Source organism: Sapajus apella, unplaced genomic scaffold, assembly GCF_009761245.1.
Source record: "Sapajus apella isolate SASKATOON/1434 unplaced genomic scaffold, GSC_monkey_1.0 scaffold136, whole genome shotgun sequence".
Lineage (NCBI taxonomy): Eukaryota > Metazoa > Chordata > Mammalia > Primates > Cebidae > Sapajus > Sapajus apella.
Genome location: NW_022437076.1, coordinates 2,023,565 through 2,049,941, shown reverse-complemented (window position 1 = coordinate 2,049,941; position 26,377 = coordinate 2,023,565). Strand labels below are relative to the sequence as shown.

Genomic DNA, 26,377 nt, shown 5'->3' with positions numbered 1-26,377 from the left:
TCAAGACCAGCCTGGCCAACATGGTGAAACCCTGTCTCCACTAAAAATACAAAAATTAGCTGAGCGTGGTGGCAGGTGCCTGTAGTCTCAGCTACTGGGGAGGCTGAGGCAGGAGAATCACTTGAACCTGGGAGATGGAGGTTGCAGTGAGTCGAGATCGTGCCACTGCACTCCAGCCTGGGTGACAGAGGTGAGACTCTGTCTTCAAAAAAAAAAAAAAAAAAAGTCGGGAGGGGGGTGTCTCAGCGAGTGAAAGCAAATAACATAGGATGATTAAAAAAACTAAAACTTTCCAAAGTGGTTCTAAGACACAGTTCATGTGGTGTTTGATGCTATGAAAATTTTAGGGGCAGAGGTGGCATCTGTCTGTTCTTCTGCATTTGCGAAGGCCACCGGGCTCACCATTGAAGGAGGTGCCTCAGTCTCCCCACCTTGACAGAGGAGGACCAGGGTATTGGGGTATGCCAGCAGCTTGTCCGTCCCGGGTGGTCTGGTGTCTGCCCGCCTGCTGGCTGCAGTCTGTCCCATGGACACAGCTACAGTGAGGAGCTCCCAGCCAAGGCTGAGGCCCCGCCCCAATGTCTGCCATTCAGGGTGGAGGATACACTAGAACAGCTGGAACAGGGCTCTCAACCTGGGCTTCTTCGCTCTTCGAGGGACACACGAAGCTCCTGAAATTGTGGATAAACTTGGTGTGCGTTTCCTGGGTCTATACTGGATTCTTCAAAGGGCCCATGGCCCCCACAGAAGTTATTTTCACTCTAGGGACTTGGGCCAAATGGCCATCCAAGCCTGCTGCGGGGTAGCCTGAGCCCTGGCAAGCCCCTGAGCCAGCCCTGGCGTTCCCAATGGGGGGGCTCTGAGTGGGCACCTGCCCCTGCTGTGACCCTGAGGTCAGGGTTTTCTTCCCTCTTCACACAGAGAATGTCACCAATGGCACAGTGGGTGGCACGGCAGAGCCGGGGCATGAGGACGTGAGCTGGATGAACGGCTGGCTCAGCTGCCAGGCCCAGGATGAGATGCTGAACTTGGCCTTCACCGTGGGCTCCTTTCTGCTCAGTGCCATCACCCTGCCGCTGGGCATCGTCATGGACAAGTATGGCCCGAGGAAGCTCCGGCTGCTGGGCAGGTTAGCGCGGGTCCCTGGGGGACAGGAAGTGGGCAGGTAGGCCACTGGGCTGAGCTCCACACAGAAGGATATCCTGGTCGTACCTGCTTCAGGTGTGCTGTGTGGCTCCATAAAGGCCCACCCAGAGTGGAGTTCCTACCCTGTCACCCACCAGGTGCCAGGTCCTCTGGTCCTCGCTGTGTTCCTGTGCTGAATAAGAAAAGCACCAGGCTCCGGGCCGGCCGGGGGGATCTGGAGTTGCTTGGCATTAGGAACGTGGGTTTCCGATCCCTTTCTAGTTCAGAAGCGGGCCCGCTGGGGATTCATTCTCACGTGTGAGATACATCTCCCTCCAACCTACTTCTGAGGCTGGCGCAGTGTCCATCTGATGCGGAAACAGCAACACTGCGTTCCTCAGTGTGTTTGACCTTAGACCTCCCTCCACCAGAGAGATTTTCAACACACACCCCGATATAATAAGCACATGGAATTATAAATGATGTATGCCATTCTTTTTCCTTTTACCCCCCGAAATGGAGTCTCACTCTGTCGCCCAGGCTGGAGTGCAGGGGCGTGATCTTGGCTCACTGCATCCTCCGCCTCCCGGGTTCAAGGGATTCTCCTGCCTCAGCCTCCCGAGTAGCTGGGATTACAAGCGCCCTCCACCATATCCAGCTAATTTTTGTATTTTTAGTAGAGAAGGGTTTCACCACATTAGCCAGGCTGGTCTCGAACTCCTGACCTCACGATCTACCCACCTTGGCCTCACAAAGTGTTGGAATGACAGATGTGAGCCACCACACCCATCTCCTCCGTGCCTTTTTTTTTTTTTTGAGACATAGTTTTGCTCTTGTCACCCGGGCTAGAGTGCAATGGCGAAATCTCAGCTCGCTGCAACCTCCACCTCCCAGGTTCAACTGATTCTCCTGCCTCAGCCTCCCGAGTAGCTGGGATTACAGGCACATGCCACCATGCCTAGCTAATTTTTTGTGTTATTATTATTTTTGAGACAGAGTCACCCAGGTTGGAGTGCAGTGGCGCAATTTCCGCATACAGCAACCTCTGTCGCCCAGGTTCAAGCGATTCTCCTGCCTCAGCTTCCTGAGTAGCTGGGATTACAGGCGCCTGCCACCACGCTTGGCTAATTTTTGTATTTTTAGTAGAAACGGGGTTTTACCATGTTGGTCAGGCTGGTCTCAAACTCCTGATCTCAGGTGATCAACCCACCTGGACCTCCCAAAGTGCTGGGATTATAGAGCCTGGCAGGGCCTCCTAAGCTGCACAAGATGATTTTCTAAAAAATTTTTTCTTTTTTCTTTTTTTTTTTTTTTGAGACAGAGTTTCGCTCTTGTTCCACAGGCTAGAGTGCAATGGCGCGATCTCGGCTCACCGCAACCTCCGCCTCCTGGGTCCAGGCAATTCTCCTGCCTCAGCCTCTTGAGTAGCGGGATTACAGGCACGCGCCACCATGCCCAGCTAATTTTTGTATTTTTAGTAGAGACAGGGTTTCACCATGTTGACCAGGATGGTCTCGATCTCTTGACCTCGTGATCCACCCGCCTCAGCCTCCCAAAGTGCTGGGATTACAGGCGTGAGCCACCGCGCCCGGCAAAAATTTTTTCTTAAAGACGAGGTCTCACTATGTGGCTTAGGCTGGTCTTGAACTCCTGGCCTCAAGTGATTTTTTTCCCCCTTGTTCTCCCAAAGTGCTGAGATTACAGGTTTGAGCCACCATGTCCAGATAATTTTCATTTTTTAATGAGATTTATGTTTCTCATCAGTAAATTGGGGCCAATTATTCTCCTTAGAATTGTTCAATTAAATGAAAGAATGCACGTATATGTTCTGCAAGCATCTGACACAGTACATACCCCAAAGTGACACTGACATTAATGGTAACACTGACTATTATGGGTGCGGTGGCTCACGCCTGTAATCCCAGCACTTTGGGAGGCCGAAGTGGGTGGATCACCTGGGGTCAGGAGTTCAAGACACGCCTGAACAACAATGGTGAAACCCCATCTCTACTAAAAATACAAAAATTAGATGGGCATGGTGGTGCACACCTGTAATCCCAGCTACAAAGGAAGCTGAGACAGGAGACTCACTTAAACCCAGGAGGTGGAGGTTGTAATGAACTGGTATCGCACCATTGCACTCCAGCCTGGGTGACAGAGCGAGGCTCCGTCTCAAAACAAACAAACAAAACAGAAAAAAAAATAATAAAGTTGTTTAAAAAATACACTTAATAAAGTTGTGATGATAAGTAACATCCCTCCCGTTCTGCTTGGTTTTAGCGCCTGCTTCGCTGTCTCCTGCTTGCTGATTGCGTATGGAGCGAGCAACCCGAACTGTGAGTGTCATCTTCCTCCATCTTTTGTCAGGGACTGGGGAGAGAGTGCCCCAAGCTGCCCCCAGGCCCCCTGCTCTTGGACACGGTACTGGGCCTGGCGCTCGCTGCTCAAGTTAGAGGCCTTTCCTCAGTCACTTACCTCAAATGGATGGCCGGGTCAGAGAGCAGCCACCCCAGAGAGAAGCTCCCAGGGTAAACATAGCTTCATCTCATCACCAAACCAAGCCAGTCCCTCACGGATGCCAACCCGGAGGCCAATTGTTTTTTTTTTTTTTTTTTTTTTTTTTTGACATAGTCTTGCTCTGTCACCCAGGCTGGGGTGCAGTGGTGCGATCTCAGCTCATTGCAACCACTGCCTCCCAGGTTCAAGTGATTCTGCCTCAGTCTCCCAAGTAGTTGGGATTACAGGCACCCGCCACCATGCCCAGCTAATTTTGTGTATTTTTAGTAGAGACGGGGTTTCACCATGTTGGCCAGGCTGGTCTCAAACTCCTGACATCAGGTGATCTGCCCGCCTCGGCCCTGCAAAGTGCTGGGATTAGAGGCGTGAGCCGCCTTGCCCGGCGGAGGTGAGTTCTAAGAACCAGGTTGGCCACAGGGGCACGGTCCTCCATGTGTGCAGAAGTCACGAGCTGAGTCCCTTCTAGGCAGCACAGGCCACAGCATTAAGGATGACTTAGAAGCCACCTGGTCCACAGCCGTGCTCAGGTAGAGCTGTTGTTTTAAGGACTTGTAGAGCAAACACCAAAAAAGGACTTGAGTTTCCCCAAAATCTCAGCCAGGCTCATCTGCCGATTTTCAGGCACCTCTGTTTTTGGATTCAGTGAAGTAGCTTCTTTACGCCTCTGCTTGCTGCTAATGTTCTGTTTTGTTTTGTTTTTTCAAGTTGACAGGGGAAGCTAATGTTTGTTTTTGTTGTTTTGTTTTGTTTTAGAGACAAGGTCTTGCTCTGTCACCCAGGCCGGAGTGCAGTCATGCAGCACAGCTCACTGTGCCCTGGACCTCCCGGGCTCTAGTGATCCTCCCACCTCAGCCTCCAGAACCGCTGGGACTGCAGGCACACACCACCGCACCTGGCTCATTTTAAATTTTTTTTTAAGAGAGGAGGTCTCACTTTGTTGCCCGGGCTGGTCTTTAACCCCTGGGCTCAAGCGATTCTCCGGCTTTAGCCTCCCAAAGTGTTGAGATTCTAGGTGTGAGCAATGTGCCTGGCCAATGCTAATGTTAATTGGAGAGAAGAAGATGGGGTGCCCCTTTTGCAAGAGCCCAGGCTCTGTGAAATAGGCAAGTGGAGGCCGGGTGTGGTGGCTCATGCCTGTAATCACGGCAGCACTTTGGGAGGCTGAGGTGGGCAGATCACCTGAGGTCGGGAGTTCAAGACCAGCCTGCCAACATGGTGAGACATACAAAAAGTTAGCTGGGCATGGTGGTGCATGCCTGTAGTCCCGGCTAGTTGAGAGGCTGAGGGAGGAGAACCACTTGAACCCAGGAGGCAGAGGTTACAGTCAGCCACAGTCGCACCAATACACTCCAGCCTGGGCAACAAGAGCGAAACTCCATCTCAAAAAAAAAAAGAGGCCAGGTGGAGTGTTCACGCCTGTAATCCCAGCACTTTGGGAGGCTGAGGCAGGTGGGTCAGGAGGTCAAGAGATCGAAACCATCCTGGCCAACATGGTGAAACCCCGTCTTTACTAAAAATATGACAAATTCGCTGGGCATTATGGCCCACGCCGAAGTCCCAGCTACCCAGGAGGCTGAGGCAGAAGAATCGCTTGAACCTGGGAGCCGGAGGCTGCAGTGATTCAAGATTGCGCCACTGCACTCCAGCCTGGGCGACAGAGCGAGACTCTGTCCCTGCCACCCCCCAAAAAAAATAGGCAAGAGGAGGGGAGTGAGAAAGAGGCGGTTCCCTCCCCAGGTGTCGGGACTAACCCCGGCCTGCCTCACTGGGTTTCCCGAAGCCTGCCCTGCTCGGGACTCTGAGCCAGGCGCTCGGCCTCGGTGTCCACTGACTCACGAGCTTCGTGTCTCCCCACAGCCCTCTCGGTGCTCATCTTCATCGCCCTGGCTCTGAATGGCTTTGGTGGGATGTGTATGACCTTCACCTCATTAACAGTGAGTACGGACTTCTTAAAGCTCTCTAGTTCAGTAATCTGCTTCTACGTTTGAGGCTGCTGTGATTGTTTCCATGTCCTTGCCTTCCGTTTGCCTGCGTGTGCCTGGGTGTCCCCAACAGTACAGGGGCTTGGGTGAAGTGTTCTGCCCACAGAGCACGGCAGGGCCTCCTAAACTGAGGTCCTACAGGCAGCAGGGCATGGCTCTCACCATCCCCTGCCTTCCTTTTTTTTAAGACAGAGTCTCCCTGTGTCGCCCAGGCTGGAGTGCAGTTGCGCGATCTCACCCCACTGCAGCCTCCGCCTCCCAGGTTCAAAAGATTCTCCTGCCTCAGCCTCCCGAGTAGCTGGGATCACAGGCGCCCACCACTACGCCCGGCTAATTTTTGTATTTTTAGTAGAGACGGGGTTTCACCATGTTGGCCAGGCTGGTCTCCAACTCCTGACCTCAGGTGATCCGCCCCCCTCGGCCTCCCAAAGTGCTGGGATTACAGGCGTGGGCCAGTGTGCCCAGCCGACATTCCCTGCCTCTGATCAGGGCTTTGATGCTGAGGAAGCAGCTCACTAGCCATGTGCCCAAGGAAGGCAGAAGCAGGAAAACAAGACGCTGCCGCCCACGTTCTTTTCCTGTTTGCCATGGTAGCTGTCACCAGGGGCTCCGGGAGCTCGGGCTCACAGAGCAGCCTCCACACAGACCTCCCATGGAACTGCCCAGCCCAGCCTTTGCCTTTGTCCAGAGCCCAATGGGAAACTCAGGGGACACCTGGGCTTCTGCCCTTCCTGGTTTCCTGAGTGCCAGGGCACAGCCAGCTGTCTGGGAAGGGAGATGTCTCCTCGGGTGCTGAGCACCCCCTCGTTGAGACCATCAGGTTGTCACAAAATGTGCGTTTTCTTGAAGTGGGGAAGGCAGAAGAAAGGTATGGGTTGGAAGAAAGAAAGTCAACAAAGGGGGCCAGTGCGGTGGCTCACGCCTGAAATCCCAGCAGTTTGGAAGGTCGAGGCAGGCGGATCACTTGAGGTCAGGAGTTCGATGGCCTGGCGAACATGGCGAAACTGTCTCTACTAAAAAATACAAAAAACCCCCGTGTGTGGTGGTAGGCACCTGTAGTCCCAGCTCCTTGGCGGCTGAGGTGGGAGAACCCAGGAGGCAGAGGTTGCCACGAGCCGAGATCGCACCTCTGCACTCCAGCCTGGGCGGCAGAGCGAGACTCTGTCTCAAAAATAAGAGTCAAAAAAAGGAACAAAAAGTCTGTCCCAGAAGTAAGAAAGGAAATCTCTGTGGGTTTGCCTAGCTGGGCAATGGTGCCATTCAGAGCTGGCCACTGGAAAGCAGTGAGGATAGCAGCCTCTTCAGAGAGAGTTCTTTTCAGCAAGGAAACCTCGCCTGTGTCCGTTTCCCAGTGAAAAGGGTTTTAAGACACAATACCTACCATTACTATTTGTAGGACACTCTGGTTTCTGATTTCCCTTGTTGCTGAGTCAGGAGTGGTGCCGTTGAAGGGTTCTTGTTTAGCTTTGAGGGAGCTCTGAGGGCCTCTGGGCCTCTCCTGGTTTTTTTTTTTCTTTTTTTTTTGAGACAGTCTTGCTCAGTTGCCCAGGCTGGGGTGCAATGGCGTAATCTCGGCTCATTGCAAGATGAGCCGAGTTCAAGCCACCCAGGTTCAAGCGATTCTCCTGCCTCAGCTTCCCGAGTAGCTGGGATTACAGGTGTGCACAACCACACCCGGCTAACTTTTTGTATTTTTAGTGGAGACGAGGTTTCACCATGTGGGTCAGGCTGGTCTTGAACTCCTGACCTCAGGTGATCCACCCACCTTGGCCTCCAAAAGTGCTGGGATTACAGGTGTGAGCCACCATACCTGGCCCAAAAGTGGTTTTTATTTTAAAAATTTGTGTTGGGTGCAGTTGCTCACACCTGCAGTGCCGGCACTGTGGGAGGCTAAGGTGGGAGGATCTCTCGAGGCCAGGGTTGAGACCAGTCTGAACAACGAAGCAAGACTCTGTCTCTCCACATATATTTTTTTAATTAGCCAGAGCATGGTGGTAGATGCTTGTAGTCACAGCTACTCAGGAGGCTGAGGTGGGAGGAAGGCTTGAACCCAGAAGTTTGAGGCCACAGTATTCCATAATTGCACCACTACATTCCAGCCTGGTGACAGAGCGAGACCTTGTCCCAAAAATATGAGTAAAAATTCAACATTTCAGAAACATGAATTGTAGACTAAACGTCTATAAGCCTGCCAGGCACGGTGGCTCATGCCTGTAATCTTAGCACTTTGAGGGGCTGAGGAGGGCCGATCACCTGAGGTCAGGAGCTCGAGACCAGCCTGGCCAACATGGTGAAACCCCGTCTCTATCAAAAATGCAAAAAAATTAGCGTGGTGTGGTGGCACATAATCCCAGCTACTTGGGAGATTGAGGCAGGAGAATTGCTTGAATCTAGGAGGCGGAGGTTGCAGTGAGCCAGGACTGCGCCATTGCACTCCAGCCTGGGCAACAAGAGCAAAACTCTGTCTTAAAAAAGAAAATGCTATAAGCCTTTCTTCATCAGTTTGGAATATATTTCTTCATTTTTTAAAAGATCTGTATATACCAATGTTATTCTTTTCTTAAAAAAAAGAACCGTGATAACTTGCCTTTTCCCTTAATGTATCTTTTACATCTTTTGCTGTCATTACTTTGAGGTCTGCCTTATTATTAAGCAGTTCTGTGTTATTCTGTAATGTAGATGTATCATCATTTATTCAACCGGTTTCCTACTAATGGACATTTGGCTTGGTTTCCAGTTTTTCCGATTTATGAATGCTGCTGAAGTGAACATCCCTGTGCATGTATTTCTGTAAAATAAGTTCCTGGAAGTGGAAGTGCTGGGCCACAGGATTAGCATATTTTAAAATTTAATATGTACTGTTAAATCGTCTTGTAAAAGGTTACCTGGCTTGGCACTGTGGCTCATGCCTGTAATCCCAGCACTTTGGGAGGCTGAGGCGGGCGGATCATCTGAGGTCAGGAGTTGGAGACCAGCCTGGCCAACATGGTGAAACCCCATCTCTACTAAAAATACAAAAACTAGCTGGGTGTGGTGGAGGGTGCCTGTAATCCCAGCTACTCGGGAGGCTGAGGCAGGAGAATCGCTTGAACCTGGGAGGCGGAGGCTGCAGTGAGCCAAGATCATGCCACTGCACTCCAGCCTGGGTGACAGGAGTAAGACACTGTCTCAAAAAACAAAGCCTGCCTGCTGCCACAAGCCCACCGGCATGCATGCGAGTGCCTTTTTCCGCATGTCCTTTCCAGTCTGTTCCATTCATCTTCTAAACATTAGCCACTCTGATCTGGTGAAAAATGATACACCATGAGTTTAAAAATGTCTTTCATCATTAGTAAGACAGATCGTCTTTTCTCTGCTTTTTTGGTGATTTGCATTTCTTCTGTGAATTGCTTCTTCGTGGCATTTGTCTGTTTTTCTACAGCGCTCTTGATTTTATTATTATTATTATTATTTAGTGACTTGTAAGAGCTCTTTCAAATTCAAAGAAACTGGTATTCTGTCTGAGTGAGCAAGAGATCTTTCCCTGGGCTCTTCAGGTCTCTACATGGTCCTCGAGTCAGTTTCAGGAGGGCTATGCACACCCTTGGAATTCCATGCCAACACACTGCGTGTAGGTGCCGCTCAGCTGCGTCTTTCGGGAGGGCAAGGTTCATTACGTTCACTGGCCACCAGCAGGTCTGTGTAAAGGCTAAAAACCACCACTGTGGCCGGGCACGGTGGCTCACGCCTCTCATCCCAGCACTTTGGGAGGCTGAGGCGGGTGGATCACCCGAGGTCAGGAGTTTCTTGGTTTTTTTTTGAGATGAAGTTTCGCTTTTGCCCAGACTGGAGTGCAATGGCGAAATCTCAGCTCACCACAACCTCTGCCTCCCCGGTTCGAGCAATTGTCCTGCCTCAGCCTCCCGAGCAGCTGGGACTACAGGTGTGCCTGCCACCACGACCAGCTAATTTTGTATTTTTAGCAGAGTTGGGGTTTCTCCATGTTGATCAGGCTGGTCTTGAACTCCCGGCCTCAGGTGATCCGCCTGCATCAGTCCCAAAGTGCTGGGATTATAGGCGTGAGCCACCGTGCTTGGTGAGGCCAGGAGTTTGAGACCACTCTGGCCAACATGGCGAAACCCCATCTATAGTAAACATACAAACATTAGCCTGGGATGGTGGTGGGTGTCTGTAATCCCAGCTACTCGGGTGGCTGAGGTGGGAGAATTGCTTGAACCCAGGAGGTTCCAGTGAGCTGAGGTCATGCCCCCACACTCCAGCCTGGATGGCAGAGGGAGACTCGGTCTCAGAAAAACCAGAAACCACTGCAGCAGGAGCGTTTCTGTTCACTCTGCTCTCCCACTGGAGGCAGAAAGCTGCCCAGGTTAGATAGTGACCAGGCAAGAGAGTTGCCTGGTCACCATTTAAAGCGTTTGGCTCCCAGGGGTCTGTCCAAGGGAAGCTGGTGGTTTGTTCTCCATGGTTTTCATTCTTTGATCTGGAGCAGGGTCAGCAAACACCGTCGCCAGGCCAAACCCAGACCACTGCCTGCTTTTGTAAACAAAGCTTCATGGGGGCAGCGCTGTGCCCGTTTGCTCCCGTCTGTGGCTGCTTTTGTGCTACAGTGGGAGTTACGCTCTGGTGACAGAGACCACATGTATGGCTTGTGAAGCCCAAAGGTCTGTTATCTCCGCTGGGTGCAGTGGGTCACGCCTGTCACCCCAGCACTTTGGGAGGCCAAGGCAGGTGGATGGCCTCAGCCCGGGAGTTCGAGACCAGCCTGGGCAACATGGCGAAAGCCTTTCTCTATTTAAAAAAAAAAAAGTTGGCTGGGTGTGGTGGGTTACGCCTGTCACCCCAGCACTTTGGGAGGCCGAGGCAGGCAGATCACCTGAGGTCAGGAGTTTGAGACCAGCCTGGCCGACATGATGAAACCCCCTCTCCACTAAAAATGTAAAAGTTAGCCTGATGTGGTGGCGTGCACCTATAGTCCCAGCTACTCAAGGAGCTGAGGCAGGAGAATCACTTAAACCTAGGAGGTGGAGGATGCAGTGAGCTGAGAGGTCCCGTCATTGCACTCCAGTCTGGGCGACAGAGCAAGACTCTGACTCAAAAAAAAACAAAAAACAAAAAACAAAAAAGTTTACTGTCTGGTCCTTTATGGAAAAAGTTTGCCAACCCTTGGTCTAGAGGCCCCAAGAGGCTGCCAGGTCACTGTTGCCCATCTGTGGGCGGGGGCTGACCCTCCCCCACGCCACACCCTGTGGTTGCATGGGCCAGCTCTTTCTGAGTCATCTCTTTCCCGCCCCTCCCCCTGGGCCTGCAGGGAGCTCCGTGGGCATTCCCCTGTCCCATGAGGCCTCTGCTGAGGGCTGCAGTGGCTGCTCTTTGAGAACGGACCCCGAGAGGGGAATGAGGTCAGTGAGGGCAGGGCTGGAGCAGTTGAGCAATCCTCAGGCTGACCGGGGCTTCTGCTGAGCAGAGCTGAATCTCGTTCTGATACAGCCAGGCCTTTAGAAAGCAGAACCGTGGGGACTGGCTCCCCGAGACGCGGCGCCCTCAGCACAGTGGCACTTTCTGTTCGTGTCTCCCGCCCATGTTCTAATTTTGGGGACAAAAGAGTCTCCAGGGTCGCCTTTAGGAATTTCTAAAATCCAATCTCTAGCAGCCATGTTGGGGCCAGGGATGATAGCTCTGTGATAACCCAGGAATCGGGGATGGCGGCGTTGCTGTGGAAGCATTGATTTGGGGGACTCCTGGGTCCCCAGGGCCTTTGTGCTGCATGGGCTGTGGTCTAAATACAGGTGACCGGGGCTGTGAGCTGTTGACCCCACTGGTGGTGAGGGGCCCCACGTGGGCAAACACCTTTTCCTCATGGTCCAGGAGGAGGCGGCTACGAGCCCTCCTTCCGGAGCCTGAGAGGTCGGCACCCATGGGTGGCTTTTCCATCCCCAGTGAAGGCTCCGAGGGGTGAGGGCGGATCTCACAGCAGGGGGGCTGCCCATAGCCAGGACTGGGTCTCCCAGGGCCCGGGCCATTGCCTGGCGTCCTTGGAGGGTGGGTGCGGAGCACGCCCCGCGCTGTGGTGCCTCGGCCTCCCGGGGCCATCTGGACAGCACACGTGTTTGCTCAGGGCCCGCGTTTGCACAGCCTTTCAACTCGCTTCATCGGCCCGAGCACAAACACGGCCGGTGGCTGACGCGGTGTCGGGGGACCACCCTCCAGTCCGGAGCCTGGGTTGCTTAGAGATGGAGCCGCTGCGGCCAAAATTGTGAAGCTGCCGTTTCTGCTCCATTGCCCTGACCCCCATCCCCGTGGGTGGGACCGGGAGTTCTGAGCAGAAACCACACAGAAAAGCAGGTTGCAGAATGTCACCCGGCCCCTGATGAAACACCTCTCTGTGGCTTTTCCCTTTTGATCCCCTTGGTCTGACTTTAAACCTGAGGAAGACGAGCCCGTGGGAGTCGGGATCTGAGGGAGGTGAAGGGGATAAACAGCCTCTTCGATCCTGGAGAGGAGGGCAGGGTGGCAGCTGCCCCCAGAAAGGGGACAGGGCTTTAGTGCCCTGGCTCAGTAGACCTTGAATCTACAGCCAGGAGACGGCCTCACGACGCCTCCAGGCCAGCGCTGGAGGGTCCAGGAGAGGGTCCCGAGGTGGCCCCTGGCCAGTTCTAGAGGGTCCAGGAGAAGGTCCCGCGGCGCCCCCAGCCAACTCTGGAGGGTCCAGGAGAGGGGCCCGCGGCCCGCCCCGGCCAACTCCAGAGGGTCCAGATGCCTGGTGAGCGGATTTGCCAGTGCCCAGTGCCGGTTCTGCCTCCCCGCCTCCCTCTGTTTCTGTGCTGTGCTTGGGGACCCTCAGGCAGTCAGCTGCTTGCCATTGATTTGGGAAGAATTTGCCATCCAAGGGTTCTGCCTCATGAATTTGCTCCAGCATGTGACCACGGTCAGGGCTGGACAGAAAGGACGGTGGCACTGGCAGGGCTGGACTGGGCCGGGAAGGCACAGGGTGGCCCTTCCCCACCCCTTCAGCAGTGAAGCAGAAAGGTGACACAAGGACCTTCTCGTGGGCAGCGTGGGCTCGGTGGGGCTGGTTGTTTGGGTAGGAAACAGCCCCACCTCGCCGAGCCTGCCTGTGCGGCCTGGTCCCAGGGTCCCGGCCTGTGCAGGTTGTACAGAACTCTGAGTGTGCCCCCAGCCACCTGAGGACAAGGCTCCCTCTGGAAGGGACCCGAGGGCCAGAACGCCAGCCCCCACCCACCGCTTAGCTCCCGCAGGCCAGGGAGGACTCGGGAGGCTGTAGATGTGGAAAGTCAGGGCCGGGGTGCCGTAGCAGCCCCTCATTTCTTCCTGCGCTGGGCCAAAAGGCACGTGCCTCCTGCATCACAGAGAAGCTCCTCCATGCGCACTGTCCTAGGGCCGTGGCCTCTGGGGACGCCTGTCCAGTGGCATTGCTCTGCGGCCAGAACACCAGGGGAGGGGCTGCCTGCAGCTGCTGTTTTCCCCTCTGGGGAGGTCACAGGGTCCGGCCTGTGTATGGTGCAGCCAGGGGCCTGAGAGAGAGTCACGGGCAGTGCTGTGTGCATGAGGCCATGGGGAGGCCACGTAGTCCGGGCAGTTGGGATGGGTACTGCCTGCTCCAGCTCTGACCCTCATGGAGGTAGCCAGGGGGCTGTGGGAAGCACCCAAGGCCTGGCAGAGGGGCTTGCATGCCCACTATGAGTGTGTCTGTGAGTCAGGAAATGGCCTCTGCTGAGTGTCTTCTGGCATCTGCCGCTGCAGCACGGTGCCGGCTTCCTGCCTGGCAGCAGACCTGGTTCTTCCCTCTGCCAGCGTGAGGCCCGCACTGGGGTGCCCTGCTCAGCACTCGGCCCTCGCTTGGGCACCGCAGCTTCCGAGGAGCCATTCTGCGTAGCTGAGACTGGCAGAGGCAGGGAAGCTGCTGGGAGATGTGGGGAAGGCCCCAGATGTGAGGAGGACCCACCAGGTCCATGGGCAGATGCAAACCCACTCGCTGCTGTGGCGCGGACCACCGGGAGGGCAGCCAAAGGCAGCCAGTGGGAGGGGAGGGCAGGGGGCAGACAGGGATAAAAGGAGCTTGGGAAGGAATACAAGGAATCGCTAAATGAGACAGGGCGTGGTGGCACACCACCCCCCGCGTAGTCCCAGCTACTCGGGCAGCCGAGGCAGGTGGAGCACCTGAGCCCAGGAGCACTGCACGGTAGTGTGCTGTGCTGACCAGCTGTCTACACTAAGTTCAGCATCAATATGGTGACATGGTGGGGCCGGGACCACCAGGTTGCCTAAGGAGGAGCGAACTGGACCAGGTCAGAGGCAGAGCAGGTCCAAACTCCCCTACTGATCAGTAGTGGGATTATGCCTGTGAATAGCCACTTCACTCCAGCCTGGGCAATTGCATGACCTCATCCTAAAAATAAATTTATTTATTTATTTTTGAGATGGAATTTCTCTCTTGTTGCCCAGGCTGGAGTGCAATGGAGCAGTCTCAGCTCACTGCAACCTCTACCTTCTAAGTTCAAGCAATTCTGCTGCCTCAGCCTCCCAAGTAGCTGAGATTACAGGCACATGCCACCATGCCCTGCTAATTTTTTATATTTTTAGCAGAGATGGGGTTTCTCCATGTTGGTCAGGCTGGTCTTGAACTCCTGACCTCAGGTGATCCACCCGCCTCGGCCTCCCAAAGTGCTGGGATTACAGGTGTGAGCCACCACATCCAGCCTAAAAATAAAATTTTACACCTATAATCCCAACACTTTGGGAGGCCAAGGTAGGTGGATCACCTGAGGTCAGGTGTTTGAGACCAGCCTGGCCAATATATAGTGAAACCCCATCCCTACTAAAAATACAAAAATTAGCCAGGTGTGGTGGCTCACGCCTTTAATCCCAGCTACTCGGGAGGCTGAAGCGATTCAAGGCTGAATCGCTTGAACCCAGGAGGCGGAGGTTGCAGCGAGCCAACATTGCGACATTACACTTCAGCCTGGGTGACAGAGCGAGACTGTCTCAGAATGAATGAATGAATGAATGAATGAATGAAAAATAAAGCTCTAGTTGGAGGGCGCAGGTTGAATGTTTAATAAGTAACATGTACAAGGTGTGGGATCCAAACTGAAGTGTGTATTGGCTAGGGCCACGTGAGGCTCCCGAGAGGCAATGTGGCCTGGGGCTATGCACAGACGCTTGGCCTGGCTTGAATCCCAAATTTGACCATTACTAGCTTGGCAGAGTCCCTTGACTTTTCTAATCTTTAAGTTTGGTACTTATTAAGTGAGGTCATAAGTAACACCTACCTCATACAGTTGCTTTGAGTTGTTTTTTTGTTTTTTGTTTTAATTTTTGGGACGGAGTTTCACTCTTGCTGCCGAGGCTGGAGTACAGTGGCATGATCTCAGCTCACTGAAACCTCCACCTCCCAGGTTCAAGTGATTCTTCTGCCTAGCCTCCCAAATAGCTGGAATTACAGGCTCCCAACACCACACCTGGCCAATTTTTTTATTTTTATTTTTAGTAGAGAAGGATTTTCTCCATTTTGACCAGACTGGTCTCAAACTCCTGGCCTCAGGTGATCTGCCCGTCTTAGCCTCCCAAAGTGCTGGGATTACAGGTGTGAGCCACCATGCCTGGCTGAGGGTTTTTAAGATCGTAAATAGGGTGGGTATTAAAAATAGTTGCTGTTGGGCCGGGTACGGTGGCAGGCAGATCGCCTGATGTCCGGAGTTCGAGACCAGCCTGACCAACATGGAAAAACCCTGTCTCTACTAAAAATACAAAATTAGCTGGGCGTGGTGGCGCATGCCTGTAATCCCAGCTACTTGGGAGGCTGAGGCAGGAGAATCACTTAAACCTAGGAGGTGGAGATTGCAGTGAGCCGAGATTGTGCCACTGCACTCCAGCCTGAGCAACAAGAGTAATACTCTGTCTCAAAAAAAAAAAAAAAAAAAAAAAAGGTAGCCATTATCATATGTGTTATGACTTAATAGCAAGGAAAATGTCCTGGTCAAGCTGCTCTGGCACAGCCAGCGGGGGAAGTGGCCTCTGGCAGGCGCAGCAGCTTTGGGAGGAAGAAAAGGAAGCTGGCTCCAGGCTACAACTCCGATGCGTATTACCCTTGACATAAATAATCAGCATCCACAGAGGCAGCGTTCTTCTCCTGTCCTTGTTCTTTTGCGGCCACATGTTGGCTTCTGCCAGGATGTTTATGCTTTGGGTTTCCCTGGTCAAGGTCATCCTTCACGCTCTTTCCAGAGAGATTTCATTTGGCATGAATGCTAGGTAGTCCCTAAAAGCTGAAACACACTTTCGACCACCTATTTAAAAACTTTTATTGGTCAAAAAACACCAAGAGGTGGGGGGCAGTGGCTCAGTCCTGTCACCCCAGCAGTTTGGGAGGCTGAGGTGGGCGGATCACCTGAGGTCAGGAGTTCACAATCAGCCTGGCCAACATGGCAAAACCCCATCTCTACTGAAAAGAGAAAAAATTAGGTGGGCGTGGTGGCAGGCACCTATAATCCCAGCTACTCGGGAGGCTGAAGCAGGAGAATCGCTTGAACCTGGGAGGCAAAGGTTGCAGTGAGCCGAGATCACACCATTGCACTCCAGCCTGGGCAACAAGAGCAAAACTCTGTCTCAAAAAAAAAAAAAAAACAAAAAACCCACCGTAAATTAAGAAGTTAAATGACAAGCTAGAAAAACTTATAGTATATAGAAGAACTGCAAATGTCTTTAGTTTGTTGCTATTATTATTTTTTGAGACAGAGTCATGCTCTGTCACCTAGGCTGGAGTACAGTGGCACGATCTAGCCTCATTGCAACCTCTGCCTCCTGGGTTCAAGTGACCAGACTGGTCTACCTACCTCAACTCTCTGAGTAGATGGGATTACAGGCTCCTGCCACCATGTCCGGCTAATTTTTGTATTTTTAGTAAAGATGGGGTTTCACCATATTGGCCAGGCTGGTCTCGAACTCCTGACCGCAAGTGATCTGCCCACCTCTGCCTCACAAAGAGCCCTGGGATTACAGATGTGAGCCACCGCGCCTGGCCTGTGAATGTCTTTAATACAAGAGCCTTCGCAAAATCAATATATAAAGATTGGCCGGGCGCAGTGGCTCATAACTGTAATCACAGCACTTTAGGAAGACGAGGTGGAAGGATGGCTTGAGTCCAGGAGTTCAAGACCAGCATGGGCAATAGAGTGAGACCCTGTCTTTATAAAACTGAAAGAATGGAAACAAAGAAAGATGAAGGAGACCGTGCTGTCCAGACCCCTGCAGTTCGTGCGCCCTTGCGGACCCGCGGGGACCTCCAGGGGGGCAGTGCAGGGCTGGGGTGGTCTTGGTGCAGGAGGCTCCTGCTCAGCCGTGCCTCAGTGTTGCTGTGGCCTTGGCTGCACAGCACCTGCTTCTGCTGGCATCAGCTGTGCGAAGCCAGATAGTGTGCCTCCCTGGCTGTGGGGCTCGTCTTCGGCGGCGTGGCAGGCCTGAGTGCTTATTAGCTATCTCGGGATCCAGGGCACATTTGGGTTCTCCTGGCTACATCTGGAAGCTTGGCTGCATATGGGAATGAGATTCCACCACTCTGTAAAATGCATGCCTGCAGGTTTAATCGCAGCTCAGTGATGGCCCCCAAACCTGGAGTTAGTGTGTTGAACAGACCCTTTTGAGAGTGGTTTTGTCCCAGCTCGAACTTAAGAATTTAAAATCTGCAAACTTCCACTGTTTTCAGTGCATTAAGAGAAATAAGTGCAACATTTTTCTATTTCAGACATTTTACTTAAAAAAAAAAAAAAAAAAACACTGCCAGGTGCAGTGGATCATGAGGTCAGGAGTTCAAGACCACCCCAGCCAACATGGTGAAACCCTGTCTCTACTAAAGATACAAAAAATTAGCCGGGGCCAGGTACAGTGGCTCATGCCAGTAATTCCAGCACTTTGGGAGGCAGAGGTGGGCAGATTACCTGAGGGTCAGGAGTTTGACACCAGCCTGGCCAACATGATGAAACCCCATCTGTACTGAAAATGAAAAATTAGCCAGGCATGGTGGCAGGTACCTGTAATCTCGGCTACTCAGGAGGCTGAGGCAGAAGAATCACTTGAACCTGGGAGGCAGAGGTTGCAGTGAGCAGAGATCGCGCCACTGCACTCTACCCTGGGCAACAAGAGTGAAACTGTCTCAAAAAAAAAAAAAAAAATTAGCCAGGTGTGGTGGTGTGCACTTGATAAGTCCCAGCTACTCGGGAGGCTGAGGTAGGAGAATCGCTTGAACCCTGGAGGCAGAGGTTGCAGTGAGCTGAGATCACACCATTGCACTCCAGCCTGAACGACAGGGGGACACTCCATCTCAAAAAGAAAAGAAAAAAAAAAAAAAAGCAAAAAAAAAAAAAACAGAAAAAAACTCACCAAACTGGGAGAAGTGGAAAATCAGTTGTTACCATGGCAACCCTGCAGAGACTGTGGATGTGCAACGCAAGAGCTTAATGATACCCTCATATAGACCCATTCTTTCTGTATCTACAGGTAAAATTTCAAGGATGAAATGTTAGGTGTCAACATTGCAGGCGGATCACTTGAGGTCAGGAGTTCGAGACCAGCCTGACCAACATGGTGAAACCCTGTCTCCACTAAAAATACAAAAATTAGCCAGGGGTGGTGGTGGGCGCCTGTAATCCCAGCTGCTCAGGAGGCTGAGGCAGGAGAATTGCTTCAACCCGGGAGGTGGACGTTGCAGTGAGCCGAGATCATGCCACTGCATTCCAGCCTGGGCAAGAGTGAGACTCCGTCTCAAAAAAAAAAGAAGTATATTCTCTTTTGCCTAATGATTCTACTTTCAGGAATTCACCTTAAAGAAATAATAGTTTTAAGCCTCAGGTATGGTCCATGGCAAAAAAAGAAAATAAAAATAGTTGTGTGCACAAACGTTTATCCTCAAGGAAGTCCATTCAAACGTGTGAATGTATACACACACACATATATAGTTGTTATTTGTTTTGTTTTGAGACTGAGTCTCACTGTGTCACCCAGGCTGGAGTGCAGTGGCTCAATCTCTGCTCATGGGAACCCCTGCCTCCCAGGTTCAAGTGATCCTTCTGCCTCAGCCTCCCAAGTAGCTGGGATTATAGGTGCCCACCACCATGTCTGGCTAATTTTTTGTATTTTTGGTAGAGACAGCTTAACCATGTTGGCCAGGCTGGTCCTGGACTCCTGGCCTCAAGTGATCTGCCTGCCTCAGCCTCCCAAAGTGCTGGGATTATGGATATGAGCCACTATGTCTGGCCTTAGGGTGATTTTCACCTTATTCTTTTTATACTTTGCTCCAAACATTTTGCAATAGACATGCATTACTTTTCTTGTTTTTGAGGCAGAGTCTCGCTCTGTCGCCAGGCTGTAGTGCCCAGTGTGATCTCGGCTCACTGCAACCTCCACCTCCTGCGTTCAAGTGATTCTCCTGCCTCAACCTCCCAGTAGCTAGGATTACAGACACATGCCACCACGCCCAGCTAATTTTTGTATTTTTCATAGAGACAGGGTTTCACCATGTTGGCCAGGATGGTCTCGATCTCTTGACCTCGTGATCCGCCCGCCTCAGGCTCCCAAAGTGCTGGGATTACAGATGTGAGCCACCGCGCCCGGCCCATGCATTACTTTAGTAAGGAAAAGTTCACACTTTAAAATACAAATGTCGGTGTTGGTTTGAAGGCTGCCTAGTGTGGGCTCCCCTAAGGCACTCTACCCTGCTAAGGAATGGCCCTGCTGACCAGAATCACATGTTGGGAAGAATTTTCTTGGTGCTTATAAGAACGTTCCAGGCGGCAAGAGACAGGGAATCAAAGGGAGCGTCGGGGAGGCCCCTGCCGTGTTCAGGCCTGCGGGCAAGGGCCTCCTCCATGGGCAGATGGGGAGTCGGCCTTTTCCCCGGGCTCTGCTCTTCCCCATCCTGGATCCAGTGCTGGGGAGAAGACCGCGCAGAGCCATGAGCTCACCCCAAATCCCTGTGGCTCTGTTGGTCTGCAGCCTAGGTAGGGTTAAGCCAGGCTTGAGGTTAAGAAGGTAGGGCAAAGGCCTCCCTGGCACGCTGTCTGCAGAGCATTCTCTTTTTTTTTTTTTTTGAAACAGAGTCTTACTTTGTCTCCAGGCTGGAGTGCAGTGGTATGATCTCGGGGCACTGCAGCCTCCACCATTCAGGTTCTAGTGTTTCTCCTGCCCCAGCCCCCAGAGTAGCTAGGATTACAGGCACCTGCCATTATGCCCAGGTCATTTTTGCATTTTTTTTTTTTTTTTTTTTGAGACGTAGTTTCACTCATGTTACCCAGGCTGGAGTGCAATGGCGCGATCTCGGCTCACCGCAACCTCCGTCTCCTGGGTTCAGGCAATTCTCCTGCCTCAGCCTCCTGAGTAGCTGGGATTACAGGCATGCGTCACCATGCCCAGCTGATTTTTTTGTATTTTTAGTAGAGACGGGGTTTCACCATGTTGACCAGGATGGTCTCGATCTCTTGACCTTGTGATCCACCCGCCTCGGCCTCCCAAAGTGCTGGGATTACAGGCTTGAGCCACCGCGCCCGGCATTTTTGCATTTTTATAGAAATGGCGTTTCATCATGTTGGCCAGGCTAGTCTTGAACTCCTGACCTCAGGTGATCCACGCACCTCAGCCTCCCAAAGTGCAGGGATTACAGGTGTGAGCCACTGTGCCTGGTGTCATTTCTTTTTTTGTAAATGAAGTCTTGCTCTGTCACCCAGGCTGGAGTGCAGTGGTGCGACCTTGGCTCACTGCTGTAACCTCTGTCTCCTGGATTCAAGCGATTCCTACCTCAGCCTCCCAAGTAGGTGGGATTATAGGCATATTCCACCACACCCAGCTAATTTTCCGTAATTTTGGTAGAGACAGGGTCTCACTATGTTGCCCAGGCTAGTCGTGAACTCCTGGCCTCAAGTGATCGCCAGCCTCGACCTCCCAAAGTGCTGGGATTACAGGTGTAAGCCACTGCACCCCGTCTGACCGTGACTTTTTGATACCCTAGTGGGTATCAAGTGGCATCTCACTGTGGTTTTGATTGGCATTTCACTATGATTAATGGTGTCGAGCTTGTTTTCATACGCTTAGTGGCCATTTGTATATCTTCTTTGGAGAAATGTCTATTCAGATCTTTGCCCATTTAAAAAATTGGTTATTTCAAAAATTAGCTGGGCACGGTGACACATACCTGCAATCCCAGCTGCTCGGGAGGCTGAGGCAGGAGTATCGCTTGAACCCAGGAGACAGAGGTTGCAGTGAGTCGAGATGGCGCCACTGCGCTCCAGCCTGGGAGACAGAGCAAGGCTTCATACAAAAAAAAAAATGGGTTATTTATCATTTCATTATTGAATTGTAGCGGTTCTTCTATGTTCTATTTTTTGTTTCTTGAATGACTATTGGGTGCTGTCTTTACATACTCTAGATGCAAGCTCCTGATTAGATCGATGGTTTGTAAGAAGTTTCTCGAATTCTGTGCATTCTTTTCACTTTCTCCAACTCCTGCCCTCACTCAGGTAATCCTGCCGCCTCAGCCTTCCAGAGTGCTGGGATGCCAGGCCTGAGCCACCACTCCCAGCTCTTGTCACTTTGTCAATGCCATCCTTTAAAGCACAGAAGGTGTAAATTTTGACAATATCTCTGACTCATTTTTAACTGTGGGCAAAACAGGCAGAAATGATTAGAGGCAGGCATGTCGCCATGTGCGGACTGCCTCTCCTCACTGCGATTAATTTGCTTGTAGGTAGGCAGGTTTGATAACACAAAATGGTTTAGTTTTTGTTTGGGGAGGCCAAGCTGGGAACATCGCTTGAGGCCAGGAGTTCATGACTAGCCTGAGAAATATAATGAGACCCCATCTCTACAAAAATAATTAAGGGCTAGCTGGGGGCCAGGCGCAGTGGCTCACGCCTGTAATCCCAGCACTTTGGGGGGCCGAGGCAGGCAGATCATTTGAGACTAGCCTGGCCAACATGGAAGAAACCCCATCTCTATTAAAAATACAAAATTAGCCAGGCGTGATGGTGGGTGCCTCTGATCTCAGCTACTCGGGAGACTGATGCAAGAGAATCGCTTGAAGCCGGGAAGCGGAGGTTGCAATGAGCCGAGATTGCGCCACTGCACTCCAATCTGGGCGACAGGAGCGAAACCCCATCTCAAAAGAAAGAAATTTAGAAGCAGGACTCCTGGGCCGTCTTCATCACCAGACCAGAGAGAACTGTTGAATTCTGATTGACACCTTCCAAAAATCTACCCTCTCCAAACCAAAAGCAGTTTTTGCTGACATCTGGTCTTTCTGGGATGCTGATATTTTTATTTATAAAATGACTTGATTATCCCCAAATAGATGCGTATTTTTAACAGGCTCTCTCCCTTTGAGGGCTGCCTGAGGCTCATAACTTTGTTCTCTGGCATCTCCGCATTACCCTGGAGGGACAAGAAGTCTCCTGGGTTCTGCTGGGAGCAGAGAAGCGGGGAGGGTTGCCCGCTGCAGTCAGGCAGCCACTTGTACCCTGTGTGACCTCCCTCCTTGCCTGTATCAGCCCTGGTGCAGAGAGGAGACACTTTGAGTGAGCGGTCATCACCTCTGGACTACTGCCCTGTGAGTCACACAGGAGGGGCACAGGTGAAGAGGGGCCGATGGGCCTGGTCATCTTCCCCCTCCTCCTGCACTTCCCTGCTGCCTCCTCCCGCTGAGGCTTCCCTGCTTCTTATCTCTCAGCTGCCCAACATGTTCGGAGACCTTCGGTCCACGTTTATTGCCCTGATGATTGGGTCCTACGCCTCTTCGGCCGTCACCTTCCCGGGAATCAAGGTGAGCATGAGTAGCACTGGCGTCCGTGATCAGCCCTGCTCCAGCCTCCGTCCGCCCTCTCTGAGAGGGAGGCAGTTGCGGGCACCGGGGGTGCCCCCTCCCCAGCACCCTCACCCTGGCAGGATGCACCTGGCATCAGGAGCGAGAAACGAGAACCACATGGCCTCAGGGGCAGGACTCACAAATGTGCTGTGGGCTCTGCTGCAGGCGCCTGTGCATTTCTGGGCTGGGGCAGGGAAAGGGCGGGGCGTGAGTTTGTCTCAGACTTGAGTCTAGCTCCTGTCTCCCCCGGCTCCCCGGCCCCCAGCTCCCTGTCTCCCCCACCCACCGGCGGCTGTTACTGTGCCATTGTCCATCCACCAAAGCACTGCTCCTGGCCAAGCTGGTTCAGCTATTTCCCTCCCAGGCAGGACTCCGACCTGTGGAAGTCAACACAGGGTCAGGATGAAGCAAACACCCCACAGCCCATCCGCCCGAGTTCCTACCCCAAATCTCGTGGCTCTGCCCAGGGCCCAGCAGGGGCTACTCTCGCCTCTGGCCCTGACACTGGAGAGAAGCCCCTTTCCTCAGGGGTGCGTGTGGGAAGGCTGCTGGCTGGGAGAGTTCAGGTGCCACGGTGTGGGGTGGCCTTCTGGGCATCGAGGCGGTGGGAGCTGGGACTCGGTGCCAGCCATCCTGTGGACTTGCTGAGATTCTTGCGCCCCTGGACGGGGCGGGTCCCACAAGTTCCTCCTCCTCCTCTTCTCATTGGCTCATGTCAGCATCTTCCCTGGCGCGCTGGGTAACTGTCTGCCAGGTCCTCCCTGGCATGCTGGATAACTGTCTGCCAATGCCTCAGGGACTCTCAGTCACTGCTGGAAGTCGCTGGTACTCATGACTGCAGTGAACGTGCCCAGTAGGCTGCCTGCTGGCCAGGTCCCATGCCAAGCACTCTGCCAGGGCCATACCCAGCAGCCCCCACAGCGCCGGGGACCCGGGCCGGTGCACACCCACCGCATGGGGTCTGAGGGAGCATTTCTTTGTTCTCTGTCATGAGAGCTCTCCAGGGCTCGGGGGAAACATCCATGGACAGGGCCAGCCTGTCTTCAGGGAGCTCCACTCACACCAGACAAGCCAATGGGCCCGAGGTACCATCGCCTCTGCCGGGCTGTTCACTATGAGCCCAAGAGCCGTGTCGTGATCTCGGCGGGCCGTCGGGAAGGCCTCCGAGTCAGGGGGGTTCATGACACCCCAGGCCCAGATAACTAGCAGGGCAGGCACGGTGGGAGGACTGGAGGGTGGGGGTCTGATGTCCAAACGTCCAGGCTGGCAGGGCTGTGCCTTCTCACACGGCTCAGCACAGGGACAGCAGGGGCTGCCGGTGCCCCACCTACCGGCTCTTGTCTCCCTCGGCTAACTCTGTCCCTCCCTCACCGCATCCCCACCCCATGGTGCTCGTCAGCTCATCTACGATGCTGGCATCTCCTTCATCGCCATCCTTGTGGTCTGGGCCGGCTGCTCTGGGCTGGTTTTCCTCAACTGCTTCTTTAACTGGCCCCTGGAGCCCTTCCCCGGGCCGGAGGACATGGACTACTCGTAAGTAAAGGTGCCCTGGGCCCCACCCCACCTCACCCCAGCCCGGGTCCCGGGCAGCCCACAGTCACTCTCCTGGGCCCTCTGCCCACCCCCCCCCCCAGCCCGGGTCCCGGGCAGTGCCCACAGTCACTCTCCGCAGCCCTCTGCCCTGCCCCCCGCCCCCCTGAGCCAGGGTCCTGCACAGTGCCCACAGTCACTCTCCCCGGCCCTCTGTCCTGCCCGCCCCCCCAAGCCAGGGTCCCAGGCGGTGCCCACAGTCACTCTCTGCAGCCCTCTGCCCTGCCCCCTGCCCCCCCGAGCCAGGGTCCTGCACAGTGCCCACAGTCACTCTCCCCGGCCCTCTGTCCTGCCCGCCCCCCCAAGCCAGGGTCCCAGGCGGTGCTCACAGTCACTCTCCCCAGCCCTCTGCCCTGCCCCGTCCAGCAACGGTCCCACGCAGTGCCCACAGACTCTCTCCCAGGGCCTTGGCCCTATTTCCCCCAAGCTGGGGTTCTGGGTAGTACCCACAGACTCTCTCCCAGGGCCCTGGCCCCACCCCCCCAGCCGGGGTCCTGGGCAGTGCCCACAGACTCTCTCCCAGGGCCCTGGCCCTATTTCCCCCAAGCTGGGGTTCTGGGCAGCACCATAGACACTCTTCGAGCCGGGGTCGCAGGTGGCACCCACAGACATTCTACCGGGCCCCAGGGTGAAGATCAAGTTCAGCTGGCTGGGCTTTGACCACAAGATCACAGGGAAGCAGTTCTACAAGCAGGTGACCACAGTGGGCCGCCGCCTGAGCGTGGGCAGCTCCATGAGGAGTGCCAAGGAGCAGGTGGCACTGCAGGAGGGCCACAAGCTGTGCCTGTCCACTGTCGACCTGGAGGTGAAGTGCCAGCCAGACACTGCAGGTACTCTCCTGAGATGGCAGTCGGGCGACAGGGAGGGGGCTCCGTGGGTATCGGCTTGCCCCATTCCCACTTCACCCCAAAAGGGGAGGCAGCCCCACCTGCCCTGTTCTGCAGAGGCCTGGGAAGGGAAAGGGATTTCCCCAACTGATTTCACACAGGGGGTGACCCCACGGCAGTGCCAAGCCCATCACCCTCACCAGGCCCATCCCAGGGGGCCTCCCAGCCTCCAGTGTGGAAGGATTTGCATAGCCCTGGGTGGTGGGGACGGTGTGCCCAGCTCTGAGCCCAGGGCCTCTCCCACAGCGGCCCCATCCTTCATGCAAAGCGTGTTCAGCCCCATCCTGCTGCTCAGCCTTGTCACCATGTGCGTCACCCAGCTTCGGCTCATCTTCTACATGGGAGCCATGAACAACATCCTCAAGTTCCTGGTCAGCGGCGACCAGAAGACAGGTAGGCGCCCTGGCCGCCTCCCGGGAAGGCAGTCACAGTCACTCTGGCCTGAGCCTAGCCACTGGCCGCAGCCCAGGATGTGTGAAGCTGAGCTAGGCTGGCAGGGCTGCGGACGGCCACCTCCGGGCACTGCTTGCCTAGCAGAGCTCTTTCATCACCACCAGCCCCACCCGTTCTTTCATGTCCCCATCAGGGTTTCCTGGTCTAGGAGGGAGGGAAGGACCAAAATGGCTGCTGTGCATGGGATGTGGCATATGCATTTTCCATGTCTGAGGGGGAGGCTGCCGTGTGTGCTGTAAAGGAAAACGTGGCACAGAACAGAGCCCTGCACCCCAGTGCAGCTGAAAGACAGCAGGTCACGCCCTCAGTCCTCCCAGAAAGCAGCACGGGGGGTGCATGGACACCCTGCGCATGGAGGTCAGGGTGTGGTTGGAGACGCCGGGGCAAGTGGCTGACCCTGATCTTCGTCCCTCACCGAGAAACAGGGCGGGGCACGGGCTTTCTCCCAGCCTGGGATCCAGTCGAGGCTTGCCGGCTCCAGCAGACACGGCTGATAACCCACACTCCACTTTTCCAAAACAGCACAGGACTGCAGCTGATTAGAGGTTTTGATTCTGCAGGACTTCCCGGGGCCTGAGCTGAGTCAGCCCTAGTCATCCCTAGGCGGCACACGCACTCAAAACCCTTTTTACTGGCAGCCTCCATGGGATGCAACTGTTTTTTGATGGTTTACTTGTTTTCATCAAGGCAAAGATACCCTAGGCCTTGTGAAGAATCGGTAACCAGTTTTTTAGGGGGTGAGACATCCAGCTTCAATAAAAGTGAGATAACAGAATCAGATCACTCACGCCGGTCCTACTGTGAAAATGGGCGCCTAGGCGGGGCGCAGTGGCTCATGCCTGTAACCCCAGCACTTAGGGAGGCTGAGGTGGGTGGATTACTTGAGGTCAGGAGTTCAAAACCAGCCTAACCAACATGGTGAAACCCCATCTCTACTAAAAATACAAAAATTTGCCAGGCGT

The 26,377-nt window shown here is 53.8% G+C and overlaps 1 protein-coding gene and 1 non-coding gene across 7 annotated transcripts in view; both read left to right on the top strand.

Annotated features, from left to right (window-relative positions):
• Positions 1 to 26,377, top strand: part of SLC43A2 (solute carrier family 43 member 2) — a 53,002-nt gene that overhangs the window by 11,320 nt on the left and 15,305 nt on the right. For 5 of the 6 annotated variants that reach the window (XM_032263496.1, XM_032263499.1, XM_032263500.1 and 2 more), the window contains 7 exons: positions 922 to 1,129; positions 3,406 to 3,461; positions 5,500 to 5,576; positions 22,351 to 22,443; positions 23,885 to 24,018; positions 24,703 to 24,905; positions 25,209 to 25,355. In XM_032263496.1, the coding sequence (XP_032119387.1) occupies positions 922 to 1,129; positions 3,406 to 3,461; positions 5,500 to 5,576; positions 22,351 to 22,443; positions 23,885 to 24,018; positions 24,703 to 24,905; positions 25,209 to 25,355 (918 nt within the window). The remainder of the gene's footprint in view (positions 1 to 921; positions 1,130 to 3,405; positions 3,462 to 5,499; positions 5,577 to 22,350; positions 22,444 to 23,884; positions 24,019 to 24,702; positions 24,906 to 25,208; positions 25,356 to 26,377) is intronic. The other variant, XM_032263498.1, reaches the window with a different exon arrangement.
• Positions 1,396 to 1,499, top strand: LOC116540171. The gene has a single exon (XR_004264337.1). It is a non-coding gene; the product is annotated as a small nucleolar RNA U13 (small nucleolar RNA).